Source organism: Episyrphus balteatus, chromosome 1 (genome assembly GCF_945859705.1).
Source record: "Episyrphus balteatus chromosome 1, idEpiBalt1.1, whole genome shotgun sequence".
NCBI lineage: Eukaryota > Metazoa > Arthropoda > Insecta > Diptera > Syrphidae > Episyrphus > Episyrphus balteatus.
The window spans coordinates 53,177,971-53,198,099 of NC_079134.1; the positions used below are offsets into that span (position 1 = coordinate 53,177,971).

General features: G+C 31.7%; 2 protein-coding genes across 4 annotated transcripts; one reads left to right on the plus strand and one right to left on the minus strand.

Annotated features, from left to right (window-relative positions):
* Positions 1 to 337: 337 nt before the first annotated feature.
* On the minus strand, positions 338 to 18,820 carry LOC129920664 (uncharacterized). Of its 2 annotated transcripts, XM_056002112.1 has the most exons (18): positions 18,601 to 18,819; positions 18,422 to 18,543; positions 13,662 to 13,863; positions 13,471 to 13,603; positions 13,284 to 13,414; positions 12,974 to 13,221; positions 11,911 to 12,184; positions 11,652 to 11,853; positions 11,182 to 11,540; positions 6,518 to 7,050; positions 6,334 to 6,464; positions 5,495 to 5,675; positions 3,963 to 4,109; positions 3,462 to 3,903; positions 3,164 to 3,405; positions 1,632 to 2,367; positions 1,387 to 1,514; positions 339 to 1,259 (listed from the first exon to the last, which is right to left on the minus strand). In XM_056002112.1, exons 1-18 carry the CDS (start codon positions 18,671 to 18,673, stop codon positions 357 to 359), a joined length of 5,187 nt encoding a protein of 1,728 aa, XP_055858087.1. In that variant the 5' UTR covers positions 18,674 to 18,819; the 3' UTR covers positions 339 to 356. The 2 variants fall into 2 exon arrangements, with proteins under 2 accessions (XP_055858097.1, XP_055858087.1); XM_056002122.1 differs by lacking the exons at positions 12,974 to 13,221; positions 13,284 to 13,414; positions 13,471 to 13,603; positions 13,662 to 13,863 and having other exon boundaries at positions 338 to 1,259; positions 18,601 to 18,820.
* On the plus strand, positions 18,730 to 19,896 carry LOC129920697 (39S ribosomal protein L10, mitochondrial). Of its 2 annotated transcripts, XM_056002217.1 has the most exons (3): positions 18,735 to 18,763; positions 18,832 to 18,909; positions 18,997 to 19,896. In XM_056002217.1, exons 2-3 carry the CDS (start codon positions 18,888 to 18,890, stop codon positions 19,860 to 19,862), a joined length of 888 nt encoding a protein of 295 aa, XP_055858192.1. In that variant the 5' UTR covers positions 18,735 to 18,763; positions 18,832 to 18,887; the 3' UTR covers positions 19,863 to 19,896. The 2 variants fall into 2 exon arrangements, with proteins under 2 accessions (XP_055858181.1, XP_055858192.1); XM_056002206.1 differs by having other exon boundaries at positions 18,730 to 18,909.
* Positions 19,897 to 20,129: the final 233 nt, after the last annotated feature.

A 20,129-nucleotide genomic window follows, 5' to 3' on the forward strand; every position in this document is an offset into this window, starting at 1 on the left:
TTTATGTTATTACCCCATCACTAAATAAATTTTCAGAAAAATTGTATGGCCAATTAATGCTGACAGACGCTCGTGTTTTCATCATCACAGTGACTGGGAATAACATCAATATTAATATGAATCGGTTACCTCTGCTCTAAGCAAAAAAAATCTACTTCCATCAGCTCTTGGTCTTATATGAAACACCACAAATATTAAGTGATGGAACAAGGGCCTATGAATAAGTATATGGTATAGACGCAAATAAACCAAACCCTAACTTCTAAGTTCTGACTCATGCTTTTCTCATTTAAAAAAAAAGAAGGTTTTATCATTAAAATCATTAAAAGAACTAACAGGTTTTGTATAAAAAATTCTTACCTTTTATCCTGCGAAACTTCAAATAAAGCTTTGACTCCAGGTATTACAGCTCGACTTCTACATGACAGAAACAATTTTCCTGGGCCTTCGAAGACAAGTTCAATATCAAAAGTTTTTGTTTCGTTAATTTTGAAAGTCTTCATATCTAAACCGAAAGCAGAAAACTCCCAAGGAATTGGACGGCAGATTGTGAGCTTCAAATTAACGACCGGATCAAATTCCATTGCGCGATTATGCATACATCTGTGGTAAAATTGCTGAAATGTTGTTTTTAAATCGTTTGATTTGTTAAGAGCGGACAGTAGTTTTTCTGTTTCTAAAAATCTTTCAATATGTTCTACTCCAGGATATTTTTCTTCTGAATAATTGAGCCAAACAAATTCTCTGGCTTTATTTCGTTTCTGTATTTTATTTCGGGTTATTTCATTTTCTTCCACTATCTCATCCTTCCCAACAGCTTTTAACTGTGCAGTGTCATCCTTTTTTTTATTATCCTCAATATACTCTTTTTGAATATCGTTATATAAATCACGCAAATATAAATAATTTTCTGTTATATTAATTAATATTTGAGTAGTTCTAGTAAGGTTTAAAGGTCTGAGCAATGGAAGAACTCCTGATCCACGAAAATTAATCGGAATGGAAGTCGAATTTTTATTTATTTCCAGGCCAATGTCCATAGAAAAATGTTGATTCAAACCCGTTGCGGCTTTGAATTCGATATTCATGCTTGTTTTTGGTGGTAGGATGAATTCTTTTGGAGAAATAATTTCAACAAAACCATTAGCAAAACTACTCTTTTCGTTTGAGACATCGTCATTTTCAATAACTGTTATCTTTGTAGCCCAAGGACTCAGACTTGTGATTTTTATTTTGTCTATAATCATTTTGTACCAAATCTAGAGAAAAAAAAAACTGTAAATTATTGGAATTTTTCAAATACTGTAAAATCAATACAACTGAAAATAGACATGTGAAGATCTTTTGTATTCTTCAAAGTTGAAAAAAAAACATAGTTATACATACATTTGATCCGAGATTAATGCTTGTGCTGGAGACTTGAATCCTTCCTTTTTGATTTGTTATTGTCATATCCAGAAATTCAGTTTGACCACCAAACACTTCAAGGCCATATTTACACTCAAGAGTTTTATCTATAAATCAACAAACTAATAAATAACGTTTTTGAAAAATTTACGATAAGGAAGAACACTTCTTCTTCTTTTTATAAAGAATATAATTTAGTTTTTTAACTTTTTGTGTGTTCCTACCTTCAGGCAATGTTGGTAAAAAAACATATGTTTGAAACATTGATTGAGATGAAATTTGTCCAGTCTTTTGTTGAAATCCAATTTTATACGATTCTTCTAAATTTTTCTTGTCTATGCAATTTGTATCACCAATGATTAAACCATTATCTTTACAAATAGTGTTAACAGGCTCTAAACTCAACAATCCTAAGTTTTCTAATATATCATTTATTCCAATATTTTGAACTTGAGCTTGTGAAATTGGTAATGCTTTACAGGAACTAGTTCGTTGAATAAGACTCCTTTGGGAGTGAACAGTAGTTGTTGTCAGTGATGTAGAAGATTTACTATATTCTTCAGTTTTTGAACTCATTAAACTAAGTTTCCGTTTTAAATCATGAACACTTAGAGAAGATGATTCATTTTCTTCATCTGAAGATTCATCACCTTCATCACAAATAAAAACTTCTGTATTTTGATGCTTAATAGAATTTGGAAATTTTGGAAGGTTTACTTCTGGCAAAGAAAGAACCAGTTCAGATATTGTTTTTGAATACATTTGTTCAACATTGCATTCAGAAATATTTTTGTCAAGAATTGATTCTATTTCTCTCCAAATAAACTTGGCATTTTTGAGACTACAATTGTGAATGTTTATATGAGCGAAAGAATCAGCGTAGGGAGTGAAAAATGTAACTTTAGGATTGCAGATTCGAAGGCCGGGATTTACAATTTTAACGTGCAATGGAAGGGATTTCTGAAAATAAAATAAGATTGAAAGAAATGTTTTTATGTATTATCTATACTGGATTGGCATGTTTTCAGGGGCGTACACTCCCTTGGGGCAAGCGGGGCGGTGCCCCGGGGCCCCCGACCGACCCCAGAGCTCCCACTGGAGACAATGCAGAGAAGGAAACTGTTAGCATAAATTGAGTTACGAAGTAACCAGGGAGACAAATTATGTCATTCAGTGTAATGTATGATGCATTGGTGGCCACACAATATATGTATATTGATTTTAAAAAAAGGTTACCCCCGGGGCCCCAAAAAAAATAAACTACTTTTTTAAAAGAAAAATTATAATTTTATATTAGGGCCCCAAAAAATATTACTTGAAAAATCTTTGCCACCACAAATAATACATTAGGGGCCCCAAAAAAGCAAAAAAATATTATTTGAGGATCCTCAAAAGTGGTTCCAAGAACTATCAATTCTTAGCTAAAAAAATTTTATTTTAGGGGTCTCTAAATATTTAATTTTGGGGGCCCCTAGTACAAGTGTTTACTACTTTTATGAGAGACATTTTAAGTAAGTATAGCAAAGTGCATTACGAACATATTAAAACATTAAAATAAACATAAAAATAAATAAGCCATACAAAAAAAAACTTATGGCGTATACGTAATTTTTTTTGTAACTAAGGGGCCCCCAAATATCAAAGGGGCCCCAAAATTTAGTCTTACCCCGGGGCCCCGGCGACTCAACGTACGCCACTGCATGTTTTTGTTAAATAGATAAAATAAAACCTTAAAATAACATCTGTTTTTAAGTACCTGGGTCTTATTGTTGACTTTACACTTAATATATCCCTTTAAACACTGACAAATAAGATTGGGTTCATCTACTTCTCTTTCGTTTAGACTAACGTAGATTTCTTTACTTGATTTTCCTTGAATGGAAAAATCCAGAGATTTGTCTGTTACGGCTGTTGAATTTGTTCCTAATAAGAAGTACCCTTGCACATTTAAACTGACATTTCCAACGAAATGTGTAGTATTTATAAGAGAAATCACCTCTGAAATAAGTTTGAATAAATTTTAAATATTCGAAATAAAATTTCCATTTGAGTACCAACTGCTTTGTCTCCATTTTCTTTAAATCGAATTTCATTTTTGCTCCACAAAATCTTACATTCAATAACAATGCACTTCACTTCAAAATCAAACAATTTGAACCGATGTTTTGCTTCATCTACGCTATTGACACAATATTCTTCTTCAAAAATTATCTCTTTTGAGATATCAAGTTGTATATTAAATGTTTTCTGTGCATTTGCTGGTATAGTTAAGAATTTTGGTTCAATATTTAAAACAGATTTAGGAACTATTTCAAGTTTTTTAGAAATTTTGTTTTGAAAATTGATTGTATATGCTTTTTCTCCTAAGTTTTTAATATTAATTGTATGTTCTTGAATTTTATTATTTCTGAAAACAGTTCCAAAGTCTAGGCCAAGTTTTATGTTTGGTTCGAACTCTAGTGGAATTCCTTCAACAGAGAATGTAATTGGTATTAGCTAGAAATTTCAAAATTAAGTTTTTCAATGGCAAGGTTTTTTTTTTATATTAAGTTTACTTTATTATCAGAATGTTTAAGATTTAAGTAAAGAATATTTTTGTATAATCCTGGATCCAAAAACTTTGAAAAAATTGATACAAGAACTTTTTGATTGGGCGCCAAACTGGCTCCTTGGGGTTCCAAAAATTGATGTGTTTCATGTTTCTATAATGGGAATTTGTAATTTTTATAAAAAAATATATACAGGGTGTCCCACAGTCACCGCCCCAAACGAAAACCATGGATTCCTGAGGTCATTTTAAGTCGAAAAACTTAAGAGGTAATTTTCTCGTTTTCGTCCCGTTTTCGAGTTACCACGGTTTTTATGATTTTTTCTCTTTTGTCCTTTAACTGGCCTTATCTTTGCCAAACTACGTTTGATTTGAAAGATTTTTTTTGAAACCAATCAAGAATTTATTGCAGTTTAAGTTTGTCTCAAAACTTTTTTTTCTGCGTTCAACCGTTTCTCCACAATTTTGCATCAAACACAACTTTTTTCGTTTTTTAAGTTGTTTTTTACACTTTCATATCATTTAAGTCAAAAAAACACGTTAATGAGTATAAATTTTTTGTGCATTTTATTAAAGCCCAGTTTATTTTCATAAAAAAAATAAGTTTTATTTCATAAAAAAGGCTACTGAAAGTAATTAAAAAAAATAAACAAACTGAGTGAATGAAAAAAAAAATAATTTTTAAATAAAAAATTAATTTAAATGAATTAAAAACTTTTTCTGAGCAATTGTGGTTAAGAAAACAACAAATAGATAAAGCTCAGAAAAAGTTTTAATTCATTTAAATTAATTTTGTATTGAAAAATTATTTTTTTTTTAATTCACTCAGTTTGTTTATTTTTTTTTAATTACTTTCAGTAGCCTTTTTTATGAAATAAAACCTATTTTTTTTATGAAAATAAACTGGGGTTTAATAAAAAGCACAAAAAATTAATACTCATTAACGTGTTTTTTTGACTTAAATAATATGAAAGTGTAAAAAACAACTTAAAAAACGAAGAAAGTTGTGTTTGATGCAAAATTGTGGAGAAACGGTTGTCCGCAGAAAAAAAAGTTTTGAGACAAACTTAAACTGCAATAAATTCTTGATTGGTTGCAAAAAAAATCTTTCAAATCAAACGTAGTTTGGCAAAGATAAGGCCAGTTAAAGGACAAAAGAGAAAAAATCATAAAAACCGTGGTAACTCGAAAACGGGACGAAAACGAGAAAATTACCTCTTAAGTTTTTTGACTTAAAATGACCTCAGGAATCCATGGTTTTCATTTGGGGCGGTGACTGTGGGACACCCTGTATATAAAAAATTTACTATCAAAACCATAGATACTATATTTGTTTAAAATAAAATATTCAAATCTCATTTAAAAATCTAATCTATAAGCATTGAGTATACGCTACTCAACATGAAGTCGTACATCATTTTATACAGTTGTTACAAAAAATTACGTGTACGCCATAGAGCACATAATCTTAAAAAACATACATAATGGATCTTATGTTAAGTTATTTAGTTTATTTTAAATAATGTTATTATTACTTACCAATGACAAAGTAAATTGAGCTACCGAAGGACAAGTATTTGTAATAAAAATTCTTGTTCTAGTCAACTGAAGAACTTCTTGTTTTGCAAATATTTTCTTTGTTGAAATTTCGATTTCTGGGGGAAGCAATTTTGCTTCTATTTTAAAAGAATGGTCTAATAACTTACCGACCAATTGAAATCTGTAGGAAATATTAAATTAATTGATTTATTTTGTTAGTTTTGCTAAACAAAAGTTTATTAATTTAAATAATAATTTAATTTAAATAATTTTGTTAAAGTAGGTAACGCGAAAAAGTGTGACTCATGCTGACGTTCCGACTAAGCCTGTTAGCGCAGAGTGGTATGAATTGCTATTTTATCTTAAATCATCCTGATTTATAAATTATTTATAAGCAAACGACCTCTGATGCAAAAGACAAACCGTTTAACGGTTTAACACCCTAAACTGCTGACTTCATATGAGTTGGCTCATGCCGACTTTTCACGAGCCGATTTTAGCGGCACAATATATCGCACGGCTAAAGTCGACTAGGATTCTTCTCTATGAAGATTGTCGCTTTTAGTCACCTGCTGCTCACGTTCACACTAGTCGACTTGCGCCGAAAAGCTTCACCGCAGGGCAAAAATCGACTCTCGAAAAGTCGGCATTACTTGCAAACTTTACCACAATCCACAATGCTAACAGGCTCAGGCGCAAAGTGCGCATGAGTCACGTTTTTTGGCGCATACAACTGACAGAAGTTAAACATGTTAAAACATTGGCGTCTAAATTAATGGCTGACTGGAACAAAATGTGAACAGTTCTTTTTCCGATGCACGCTATATTAAGTTTCTTACATTCCATGCAGAACAATATTTCCAACTTTTCGAAATACCACAGAACAGGCCACTTCAGCTTTTTCACCAGGAGCAATAAAGAATTTTTGTTGGTTTTTGTTGACAGTAATTTTACCGCACTGTTCAATTGGCTATAAACATAATTTTAATCTACAACAATACATAACGAAATAAACAAACTTACAATCACTTTAAAATAAACAAATCCAGGTACAGAATCAATGTTTTTGAAATACATTGTAAAACTATTTTCCATATCTACGTATAGCGGTTGAGGAAAAGTGATATCATTGTTGAATTCCAATATGGGAATCATACACTTGTATTGGAGTCGTAGAGTACTGACCATATGCATTGAGTTTATAGTATCATTGATTTCAGAATAGTCTTCGCCCATAGGATATACTTTGAATTGTATAGTTTTAGTACTTGGCCCACAACTATTTGGAACCAGGAAAACTGGTAAAGTTTTGGATTTATTTGGTTCCAAATAGAAACGTTCCTCTACAATTGCCACTTCTTTAGCATCACATGGTAGAGCTTTCCAGTCCTTCTTTAGATAATTCTTGTTATCTCTAAGCTCTTGAAAATAATCACAATGATTTAAAATACAATTCAGAGATTCATCGATAATTTTCATTCCAGCTTCTATTTGATTTTGTGAATGAATGCTTTTTAAATTTTGTAAAAGCTCATTAGTCATCGATGGAATTTCATCTAAGTTGAAAAAGAAAATTACTGATTAAATAAAGTTCAAAAATAGCTTCGTTTTAAACTAAGGTTAAACCAACTATTGGAAAATATGTATATTTAATTAAATTCAGCATGAGTTAAATCAAAACTTATCTTAAATAAGATTTAAGTAGCCAAATGGACGGGCCTGTTTATACATCAATGCAGGGCCGGTTTTAGGGGGGGGCAGCCTGGGCCGTCGCCCAGAGGCGCAAGCACTGAGGGGCAGTGGCGTAGATAGCTTTTTGCTAAGGGGGGGGATAGATCTAGTTCGCAAATTTTTGTTTATGTTTTAATAATGCTTCTTTGTATTGTTTTAATTCTCTTTAAATTGGAGAAAGTTCTTTCGGTAGTTGACGTAGAAACCAGCAGTGTAGCTAATATCTTTAATAAAATATAAATACCATAACAACTTTTTTCGGTGCAGCTTTCGAGCGCTTTCAATGAGTTCATAGAGGAAGTATTTTTCTTTCAAAATTTTTTTGTAAAAATTTCATATTTTTTCCAACTTGGCACTAGAACAAAAATTGTGACTAATATTTCTATAGTAAGTTGGAATAGGTGATCCCGTACATGATCGTATTTTTTTTATTAAAAAAACAAAACCGACTTCCATGGATCAAAACTGGGTTTTATGGTTTTTCTAATAGTACTGAACAGGCACCAGCTTTTCAATACCTACAAAAAGAATTATCAAAACTGGTTCACTCGGTCCAAAGTTATGAGGTGACAAACACAAAAAAAAGTACAGACGATTTGAATAACTCCTCCTCAGAGATGGCAAAAATGGGATTTTTTTTGATTTCCTACATTTGTTACGTCTACTACATAAATGAGGTAGTTAACGTAGTTTAATGTAGTTAACGTAGTTAAATGTAGCAGACGTAGCGCTAGACGTCAAAATGTAGTTTGAAATGCCAATTTTACCACCAAATTGTCAAAGTCTTATTCAAATCGAAATACATAGCTGTGATAGTGTGAATTTGAATAGAATATTTGAAACCAGATGGACTTGGGGTGGTTTCTTTGAAAAGGTTTTACTTTACTAAACCAAATTCTCATGAAAACACAGCTATTTATTTTTTAATATTTTTGAAATTTAACGTTTTTTATGTAGTTATTGCACGTAGCAAATGTAGGTAGTACATGAAACAAATCAAGCGAGTAGTTTATTCGATTAACTACGCGTAGTTAACCGAGTAGATTACCTGACGTAATCTACTCTGCCATCTCTGCGTCCTCCTTTTTGGAAGTCGGTAAAACAGTTAGGAAATCCCGATTGTTTAAATAATATTTCCTTCTTGGATGAAAACTATAAGGAAATCTTATTGTTTTTGTTCAATTTTATGTGGTCTAGTTTTTGGTAAAACTCAACAGTTTCATTAAATTTTTTAGCTGCTTTGTCTATTTCAGACGAAGAATCCTTAGAAGGAACCGAAAACCCTTCTAGTGTGTTTTCATGGTTTGTACATTTTTCTCCAAGGCCCATTACATAGAAATCGAGAAAAAGATTGAAAACAGTAACACGAAAATATTCTTTACTGTACTTTGAACCGAAGGGTTCGAACGATTCTTTTGTCGCTTCACTATTCTCTTATGTTTAACGCCTATGTCAAGGATTTCAGCTAATTTTTCCCATATACAAAAAACTTTCGAACATGAGTCGTCTTCTGCCCGTTTAATTTTTAGTTGATCCCTTAAATCTTTAGCGAGCTCCATTGCTTGGACCAAGTCTAAATTCACTCTTTGAAACACCGACTTAATGGCAACGAAAGTTGGTAAACCATATTTATAACCTTTAAGCTAATCAAGAACTCGAAATCCATAGCGTTTTTTTTTTTCAAAGTGCACTTCTTCAACTTATTTATTCATGACTGTTTATATCGATCCCAATGGGGGGGGATATATCCCCCTGATCCCCCCCCTATCTACGCCACTGCTGAGGGGCGCCGCAGGCGCCCCGAACTTTTACAAAAGTTTTATAAATAACGAAGTCTATCCAATCGATGTTTTATTTATTTTTACTTTCACAAAGGCGCCCCAATTTTTTTCTATTTTACTTTTTCAACGGCGCTCGTATTGTTTGTTTTAAACTTTTTAAAGAATGAAGGCGCCCCCCAGTTTTGAGTTAATTTGTTTGGCTTCCGGAAGGACAATGGTGTCCAAAATCTTCGTTCATCTTTGAAGAACAAGGCACCCCAATTTCTTTTGAAAGACTAAAGCAATCTTAATATTCCTCCAACCAATTTAATTTTTGCAAAGGCGCCCCTATATATAAAACACTAAATCATAGGTCATAATATCCGGGCTGTAATAATGAATAAAGAAACAGAAGTTAGACAGACAGAAACCCGAAATTAAAAGTCCAGGAAGCCCAAAATCCAGAATACCCTAAATTCCGAAAACCCAATACCCGAAAACCCAAAATCCCGAAAACCCAGAATCCGAAAATCCCGAAAAACCAAAATCCCGAAAACCCAAAATCCAGAAAGGCCAAAAATTGACAGCTTCTCCATTTCTCCTAAAAAACTACGTTTGTGTGTGAGAATAAAAGAATAGATCTGTTCGTTGTTCCCTCCTCCAGGGCACTCAAGTCATGTCAATTAACTGTCAAAAAAATCAGAGTTTCTCGGGTTTTCACTTTACATCGAACGCCTTTAGTTTCATCAGCGAACATCGAACACAGAGGAAATAACTCTGGTTGAAAAAGGAGCTACAAAAAACGCTTGACAACGAATTCGGAGCGACCCAGAGTGCCCTAGAGCTCACAACGAACAAACCTAATACTTATAAAGGTATGTCGTTTTCGATTGGCCGTCCGGAAGCGTCCGGAATCATTCAGAAGCCTGCTACAAGTTTTTTATTCTCCTACTGAAAAAAAAAAAAACAAAAAAAATTATTTGATTTTTCACCAATACAGATATTAAGATTCAGAATTGGGTGGAAGTGATTCAAACTTTTTTATTGGATTTCAGAATGAGTGAATCATTAAGTGATTCCAATCGAAAACGACATTAATGTACCTACTTGAAAAAGTTTTTGAAAAAATATTGTTCAAATAAAACCAACTGTACCTACTCTTTAAATGTGTTTAAACAAAAAAGTCAGAAATAAAGGTAAACTTGTCAATTGAGCCTAAAAGACATGAATATTTAATTTTTTTAAAGTTAACCTTCTGTACTTTAATAAACTGCACACTGTCAATAAATGCATTAACAAGTATATGAGAGGTAAGACATAATCTGCTATTGCTTTTTTCGTGATTTTAAAAATTGTTTTAAAATGAATTTTTTTTTGAGAGGCGCCACTTGAAATCTTGCCCAGGGGCGCCGGTAGTGCTTAAACCGGCACTGCATCAATGTCTTCAAAATCATTGATTGTCTCCACATTGATCCTTAGGAAATACTACTTTTGGTTGAAGTAATTAGTTGCAACCTCATTACTGAATTGCAAAGATTGATGTAGTGGATAAAGTTAGATGAAAAAGAAGAATAAAGCATTCCACTTTATTCCACTTCCTAATAGCAACTACTTGATCTATCTGATTTAAAAGTCCTTTTTGTATGGATGTGCTGCATTTAAATTAAAGAGATAAGAATGAGCTTCTAGCTTTTTAAAAGTGTATTTTAAAATATTGTAGGTGTTGCCGTTGTTTTCAAAATCTTTTTTTTTTGTGTTTGAAGTCAGATTGTGAGAAAATTGCAATTATCGCTTAAACGATGCAAGATTGTCTTTTACTCCCATATATTTTGTTTCCTTAAATTACCTAGAGAATCTTTTGGTATGTATCATTTATTTTATGAAATTTAAGCAAAAAAAAATGATTTTGTTAAAAAAAAAAAATGAATTTGAATTTAAAAAAACAATACGGCAACATCGGCAATTTTTAACCCATCAAAATCAGAGCTGGTCCTGTTCGGCCAGGTTCCCTGATAATTTGCTTTAGTAAGTTACTCCACTAATTTATTAAAATGAAAATTGTAAATGCAGGATTTAATTTTGATAAGCAATGCAACTTTTTAAAAGCTATTACATTTGAAAATTCCATACTTTTACATTTTGACAAACCCTAATGTGTACAGTACAAACACTCTTTTGCTGAATTTAATGTCTTACCTAGCACTTTATTTTGAAACAAAGAGCTTATTTTGCTACTGATGTTCGTTCTAGCGCTAAGAGATTCTTCGATTGATCCAAAATCTGAAATACAATTTTGAAGCTCTTCTTCTCCAAATTCTTCATGGCATTTGCTATAGTATGTTGTAGTTCTTGTGTTTAGAGGTAAGTTCAAATCATCCACACACAATATCAAAGGATTTTCAACTCCTTTATCAATTATCTTAGGCTCCACAACAACAGATACAGGCAATGGGTTAAATATTGTTATTGAATCCTTTTGGGGTATACAGATTGGAATTTGTCCAAACTCAATTATTTCGGGATAAACTTTCACAATCGTTGGCAGAGATGTTCCTCTATAACCAAAAAAATATTGAGAGCAAAAAAGATTAGAGCATTTTTTAAGTCAGAGAGTAAACGCGTTGACCGTCTAATCGTTAGGCCCTTTAGTTTTAAAATAATCACACCTTAGTAAAATTGAAAGAACATCTCCTGATTTAATTTTAAAAATGAGTTTTGTTAAGAATTTTCCAACATCGCGTCGATAAAAACTTAATTGAACTGATTTCTTTGCATCTGGTCTGAGATAAACAGATGAAGGTGTCACTGTACAGTTGATTTCTTTTTCATCAGTGTGACGTTTGAAATAAATTTCACCTGCAATTGGTCCTGCAAGATAAAAAATAAATTTATTTTAGAATAGATACATATTATGATGTATTTAACCTTTATTTAGTATTTCGAATGCGATGCAACGAATTTGGCCCATATAAAGTTTGTCAATATTTATTTCCACAGGAGTTATTTCAATATTGGGTCCAAGAATCCTTCCAATAATATTAACTCTATATGATTGAGGGCCCATAATAGGACAAAATAAATAGACAACGGTATTAACTTGAAATTGTGACTCGTCATCGTCCTCATTAATTTGAAAGTTTTTTGGTGGAGTAAAAGTGAAGATCGAGAGAATAGAATTCATTGCAGGCACACATCCACGCTAAGAATAGAATAAAATTTGAATTAAAAGTCTCTGTCGAATATTACCTAATGTAACGATGAATTACTGAACTACTTTTAATACTAATGTGAAGATAAATGTTGGAACGCACTTTACAAAATATATCCATAATCCTCCTGAATATTTGCTCTTCCTCCCTCCTGGAAAAGAAACTACTACAAGCCAAGACGAGACCCGTATTGGTTAGTCTCGAATTCCTGTACAAAACTGTGCGGACACACTACCGGCCAGATACAGTTTGATTTTGAAAGTGAAAATATACATTTCGTGGCAGTCGAGGTTAAGCTCCAAGGGTAACAATCCTCCCACCCGCCCCAATCCGGCGACCTAACAGCCTAGGGGCCTAGCTACGCAAGCACAACGCGTCTCTGGAATTTAAAATTCCTTCCTTCCCCAGCCAAACACTTCCGAATTTCCAACCTTATCTTTTTTCCTACATATCCTACCTAACGACATCTCCCTCGCTCCTCTTGCACTCAAAACTTTTCACAAAAATGCTACAAAACCAATCTGATTTTAAATTCCCTTTTGTATGGATGTTCCATAGATTAAAATGTTTCCAAACTATTTATCCCACCTAATTTTTACTGGAAGAAAAAAGGTTAAATCATTCTCCGAAAGTTTTTCTTGTTAGACCCTTTGTTAAATTTTTACTGAGACTGAGCCAGGTTGTGGGTGGAATTCTAAGCCGTCACTCTAGTCGAAATTTATTCTTCAATTGGTTCATCAATTCATTTGAGAAAAATCTAGACTTGTTTCATCGATTACCTTATTTCTAATAGTTATAAAATCTGAGACGATAAGCTGTTCATCTGTCTTGTCATCTGTATCGTTTTCTTCATTTATTTGATTACAGCCCCACTGAAAACTGACACACTCATTGCTTCTATTGCATATAAATATATTTTTCTGACTTTTTAAGCCCATGAAAGTGTCTTCGAATATCAATTCACTAGTACTCAAATGAATCAACTGATTCGATGGTTCCATTTGTACATATATTTTAAAGGACTTTCCTAAAAAATAAAAAAAAAACTGAAAAAAAAAACAATTTCAAAATTTTAATTAATATTTATACCATTTTTCAAAGTCACCAAGATACTTGATGTAATTGACTTGGCTGGAACTTTTCCCACTATAAGAATCTTGGAGAATTCTTTGGCTGGTATAGTTCCAGAAATAGGTTTTATAGTTAGGCCTTCAAAGTTTCTAAAAGTTCAATCAATTTGAGTTATTGATTTGATATACCTTTTGAAAAGACTTACGAACAAATTGAGAATGTGATTCCATCATTCTGAGGATTATAAATTATAAATTGGTAATTAGAAATTGTATTTGCTGGAACTTTTGCTAGGCAAATAATTTCCGGTATGTGCATTTCTTGGTCTTTCTTCAAAACTAATATAAAAAATAAGATTAGGGCACTTTTTAATTAAATAAAATGTTTAGTACCAACCTATGAAAGGTATTTCCCATACAATATCCGGATGCTCAGCTATTACGAAAAAATAACGACTTTTATTGACTAGTTTTTTCTTAGTTGCTGCCACAACAACATCAATAGAAACGCACAATCCAGGTTTCAATAGTGTGTTTCCATTCATTTCGAATGTTACATCGTCATTTGGTTCAGTAACGAATTTTAGTTTTCTAGAAAGCTGCACACAAAAATTATAATTTCATAAGCTTACAAACTTGTTCATATGTTCCCCTTAGGGCTCAGTTATAGCTACCAGTAAAATCCATCAGTAAAAATTTTGTTTGGCTGTTTTGAATACTTTAATCTTTTATTTTGAGAAAAATTTTGATGAAATAAATTGAAGACATATTTCCACTAATTTTTTCAACAAGAATCAATGCATTTTGTATTAAATTTTATTCACAAATTCATTTTATAAATTTTACTGATGAAATTTCATTTTACTGAACAGCTGACTGCCAAATGCCAAAAAAAATTCCATTTCGTTTTACTGATAGCGTTCCACTTTTTTACTGTTCCGGTGCCATCATTAAAAAAATTACTGATGAAATCAACAGTAAAAAAATTGCTTGAGGCAAGAATGTCAAATAAATATTTAATTTAATGACGTTAATTTACTGATTGCTATAAACGCTCATCAGTAAAAGATTTCAGATTCCTGATGTTTCAATTTTTACTGATGGATTTTACTCATAGCTATAACTGAGGCCTTATTTGTTATTTTTTTTACAAGTGTAGATGTCTCGAAAACCATTTTTGTATTTAGTGGAGAAATTGAAATTAAAATAAAAATGAATAAGAACAGCTCCGATTTGGATGTTTATTGTTTGTGAAAAAAACGTTAAAATAGAAATCAAACTTAAAATGTTGGTAATGTAACCATTTGGTAACTTAGTAAAACTAAGTTAAGTATAATCAAATAATCATATTTATATGTAGTACTTTGTTTTTTTTTTTTTTTTTTGGAGGACAGATTTTGCTCGATTATTGAGTGGAAGTGTTATTTAATTTCGATTCGGGTGGCCTAAAGGTCTAATTCACAATGTGTTGTCCACATACACTGTGACGTATACGTGCTCTTTTTTGTATTTATTTATTGGTGTTTGTTTTTTGATCCGCATGTGCAAGAGATGGGGAGGAGACGACTGTTTGAAGTTAGAAAATTTAGGTCATATATCTGGCTATATGACACATTATTTCAAAGTATTTTACAATGCTAAATCAAATGACAACCGTAACGACCACTCTAAAACAAATTATTATCCTTTTTATGTATTTTTGGCATTTCTTTTAATTGAGAAGAGGTATAAATTTTAATTTTGGTTTTTCGTAAATTTATTTTTTTTGTTTGTGTAAAATTTCATGCTGGGGTAAATTGTAACTTTTTTTTAAACTACTACTTTGTTTAAAAGAACTTTTGAGATACGGCTTTTTGTGTTTCATTGTACTTTCTATTTTGTCCATATAAAGTAGGTTCACGGTTTTTGCATATTATTCCAAAAATTGTGAGTCCATTGTAGATTATGTGCTCCTCTATATAAAACCGTTTTTGGATTTTTTGTTAAAGCTGTCATTAAAAAACAAATTTAATTTTGGTCAAAACTCGAAAATTGCGAATTTTTGTGCAAGCCTAGCACGCAGAGCTGAAGCGAAACGAAATTTTCCATACAAAAATTATAACATTTTGAGTTTTGACCAAAAACGGTTTTATGTATGAAAGCACATAATCTTCAAGTTTATTTAATACAACTTTTCGATAGAACTCACCGTTTAACAAAAAAGCACGTTTTTTCGCAACAACTTAGATACAACCCCTTAATATGAACAATGTTCATTGACAAGACATAAAACACAACCTATACGAAACTCCAATATTCGTATTGAATATTAACTTGACTATAAATAATCTCCCAAACCAATAACCAGCAACGACAAAAACCGCTGCAGATAGCGTTTTTTTTTTGTCACGTTGAGATATGAAATTTTAGTTCCGTAGCGTCTTATGGGAGCATTAACAAACGCAGCTGTCAGCATTTTCGGACGTTGACTTTCAGATGTGAAATTTTTTGCACACAAAACTCTGTAGGCAACTTTTTTTGCTGTCCGTCCTCGTTGGTTGAGTCATTTATTTTCAAAACATGATAAGTCCATGATTTTAAATTTTCAGGAGAAGAAAAAAACGTTCTATTTTCTTTTGATGTGTGTAGAAAATTTTATAAAATAAATATTCTGTAGAACTTTTGCCTAGCTTCATAACACCGTTTCTTTTTTAATTTTTGGAGCGATAGTTCAAAAGATACAAAATAAAAACGTTTTTGGACTTATCATACTTTGAAAATAAACGAATGTGAAATTAGTTTTAAAATGGATACCTATATAATTTTGTTTTCAAACCCAGTCTATCAGAATGCTTGTTAGACACTTTAAAGACACTTTATACTTAAGATATTCAGGCAGTAGTCTAATATATCATTTATACATAAAGAAGATTTTGTTTATTTTCAAAAGATAATGGGCCTTACTAATAATCAAATTTAAAGCTCAGTTAGGCCCATTTGCTGAAACGAGTCTTAAATATTTATGTGAAACATAAACCCTTAAGTTCTACATTACGGTTTGCACGAACTTCAAACTGTGTCATAAATTCCTCTAAGTTTAACATAACTTAGGGGGAAGAAATAGTAGAACTTAAGCTGTTATGTTCTACCTAGGCACTTTTATTTTATGAAAAAAGCAAGAATGTCGCTCAAAAATTGATGTCGGTAGTACAAAGGACATGAATTATTATCAATTTAACAAAAATAAACTTACATTCATTAACTTAAACCATCCACAGATGGTACAATTTACACCACAGTTTTTTGTATAAGGCACTATTTTGCTGTCATATTTCATTGACTAATTTTGACACACCAGCACATTTACACACACACACGAATAATTTTTGTTTAACCAATTAACACTTATTTTTGGCTCAAATATACTTTTTTACACTTTTATTCCGCAAGATAAAGACACAAACTTGAAAATTTAACGATATTGTTGTATATTAATTGCTAAATTGCTCAGAATCTATTTAAATTATTTGACGTTTCTATTGATTTGACTTTTGAATTTGAAGTTCTCATCGATTTATATCATGAAAGTAAATCATTGCTAGGTTAAACATAAATATTTTTTAGCAACTTAGAATAAACTAAGTAAAACACAAGAGTTATGTTCGACCTAGCTAAAATGAGAATTTATGACTAGTATGAGCAAATGGGCCTTAAATATTTAACTGAGCTTTAAATTTGATATTTCTCCATACCAATAACCAATTTAATAGTCAGGTTATGGGTTAACGCCACGTTAATTTTATAGTTGTTAAACTGAGCTATAAACGCACGGTTAAATTAAAACGCACGATTTGCACTGTTATTTGACAGCAACAAAAAACATTTTTCAAGTCAACAAGTTGTTAATAATATTGGCGGCAAATTATTAAATAAGTAAATGGAAAAATGTATTTGTTTATAAATATTTCTCTTTTTTATTTTTTTTATCATTTCTTTCAGAAAAGGCTGAAAAAGAAAACTTAAAAAGAAATAGATCTGCAAATTTTCATCGTCGTACTTCACGATAGATGAACTTTTTTTATGCCTTTTGGCCTCCTTGCTTGGGCTCCATTTTTTAACTTTTACAAGCAAAATAAAAATATATGAAGGTATGTACTGCCCATAATCTCGTAAATGCCCTAACTACATTTTTCTTATTTCTGAGTTATAGAGGGAAACACTATTTAAAGCCTGGTACGCTGCTCGCGCTAAATTTTAGCCGAGATAAAATTCCCATACAAATTATCGATAATTTGTATGGGATCCATTTTAGCTCAGATAAAATTTTTTGATAATTTGTATGGGAGCTAAATTTTAGCGCGAGCTGCGTACCAGGCTTAATATCGCAATTTCCATATAAAAATGAAAAAAATCAAAAGTAAATTTTGAATTTTCTGACTTATTTGAAGACCTAGGCTAAAAAAAATAAATGAGAATAAATCAGAGACAATGCCCTAACTCCAAATACCTATGCAAAAAAATCAAAATCGAAAATTTTGTAGTTAGGGCCTTTACGAGATTATGGGCAGTGTAGGTATTTTGTAGTTATGTTTTTGTTCATTATTACGTTACATGCAAAAAATGTCACTTCAATGATGTCATTTTGACAACAAATTCAATAGATCTGGTAATAGAAGCACAATTACTTAAACGCGTGTTTATTTTGATTATTAGTATACACGCAATTTAACGCGACGGTAAAATTTAACCCGACGTAAACGTGTGTTGAGCGATTCATTATTGGTAAGGCCCAATAAGTCCGGGGCTTATCCTGTTTTTGATACTAAAAAAATATTTCGCTTAGTTGTAAAATCGGTTATAGATGGAGTAGAAACTTCATATTTTGAAGATATACGCGGAAGATATAAGCCTGGTACGCTGCTCGCGCTAAATTTTAGCTGAGATAAAATTCCCATACAAGTTATCGATAACTTGTATGGGATCCATTTTATCTCGGCTAAAAATTTTCGATAATTTGTATGGGAGCTAAAATTTAGCGCGAGCAGCGTACCAGGCTTTAAAGTAAAAAAAAAACGAATTTTGAAAAAAAGTGAACTTATCATTTTTGAAAATAAATGAATCAGTTTGGGTGGGCCTTAAACTCTTAAATAGCAATAAATAAAATGTAAGTAACTTAACATTTCCAGTATTCCGTATTGTTATCGTTTCACAATAAACTTCTCCAACTTTCATTTTCTTCAAAATAACAATTCTTGGATAAATTTCTATGGTTTTTTCAAAATTATCATTTCTCAACAGATCTAATGAAATAAAAATGCTATAATAAAGATTAAGGAAATCATAAATATAATTTCAACCTCTTTTTTGAGTACAACAAAATGCACATAATTTTTGTAAGCACCCTGTCTTTCTCTTGCAATAAAAATCCATTATCTCTGGCAATGCTGTAACACAAAAAGTCAGCTGCTATTTTTGACAGTTTAGTCGGCAACAAAACAACAACAAAAATCAACCACGAGTGTAAGCTGAGGAATAGTTTATTTATTTTTCTGTATTTTTTAATTAAAAATAATAAATATTTTAATTAGACTTTGATTAATAGAAAAAACAATTTCTCAAAGCGCACTTACTGATAGTTAAAAACATGTCGTACCTAGTCAAACAAGGTAAATATATCAAGATTTTGTAGATTGTTTTGTGGTTATACAACTTCTTACTTTTTCTCTCTCTCTCGTCCTCCACTCAATTTAAAGTTCTTCTACAATCTCGAACTCCTCTTGTCCAATTTCAACGATTCCGAGGCAAAATCAACATCCAACGACCACAAAAGCCACATTATGAACGAGCAAGAGTGACTGCCGTCACCCAACCCATCTACGACAAACCTCCGCCAGAGAAAAATTGCTTCAAGAAAGCCCTAAAAACCGATACTATAAATCCCTATGACAAAATCATTGCCAAAGAAGTTTTTAATTGGCTCGAACACTCAAAAATGGTTGGTATATTCCATTTGAATCCAATTAGCGAAGATGAATTATTTAAGATTCGCGTTGCTCTGCATCGACAAAATATCACCTTCAAACGTTATGGCAAGAAAATTATAAAAATGGCAGTAGACAATACAAAGTACGAAGCTATCGTTCCATTATTCGATTCAAATCATTGTATTGTTTTTTCGCCCGAACAAAATGTAGCCACTTTGATAAAGATTACACGAAAAGTTCCACAAATGTTGCTTTTAGGTGGGATTTTGGAGAACAGATTGTTAAGTCGAAATGAATTTATGAATTTTGCAAATCTTCCAAATCTTCAAGTTGCCCAAGCACAATTTGTTTCTGTATTAAATATGGCTGCAGGGCAGTTAGTTCAAAATTTGGAAGCCCATCAAAATTCGTTTGTAAATATTTTGGATGTTTATGCTAAGCAGGGTGTATCTGAAAGTGGAGATGCTACACCAGAAGTTTCAGTGGAGGCAGCTTCAATGGAGGCTGAAATTTCTGCAAAAGAATCTAAAATTACAGAAGTAAAAGATTCAACTTCAGCAGATGAGGAATCTGCAAAATTAAAAGATGATAAACCTTCTTCAAAGAAATCAGACAGTGAAGAACCAAAAGAGTAAAATGTTTAAATTTTATTAAATAAATAATGTTAAAAAAAATATTAGATTGTGTGTTTTTTTGTTTCCCTATGTGGAGTTTTGCACACAAAAAACGGCATCATACGAGGTCTGTTTGCTAAACAAATTAATTTTAATTACCCAAATAGCCTAATATACATATATTATAATTGCATCTTGAGTTTCATTAAAATTGGTCACTTATTTTTATCAGTGCAATTTTTTGCTTTAACTTATCTTTTTCTAACAACGAAAAATAAAAAAAAAAAT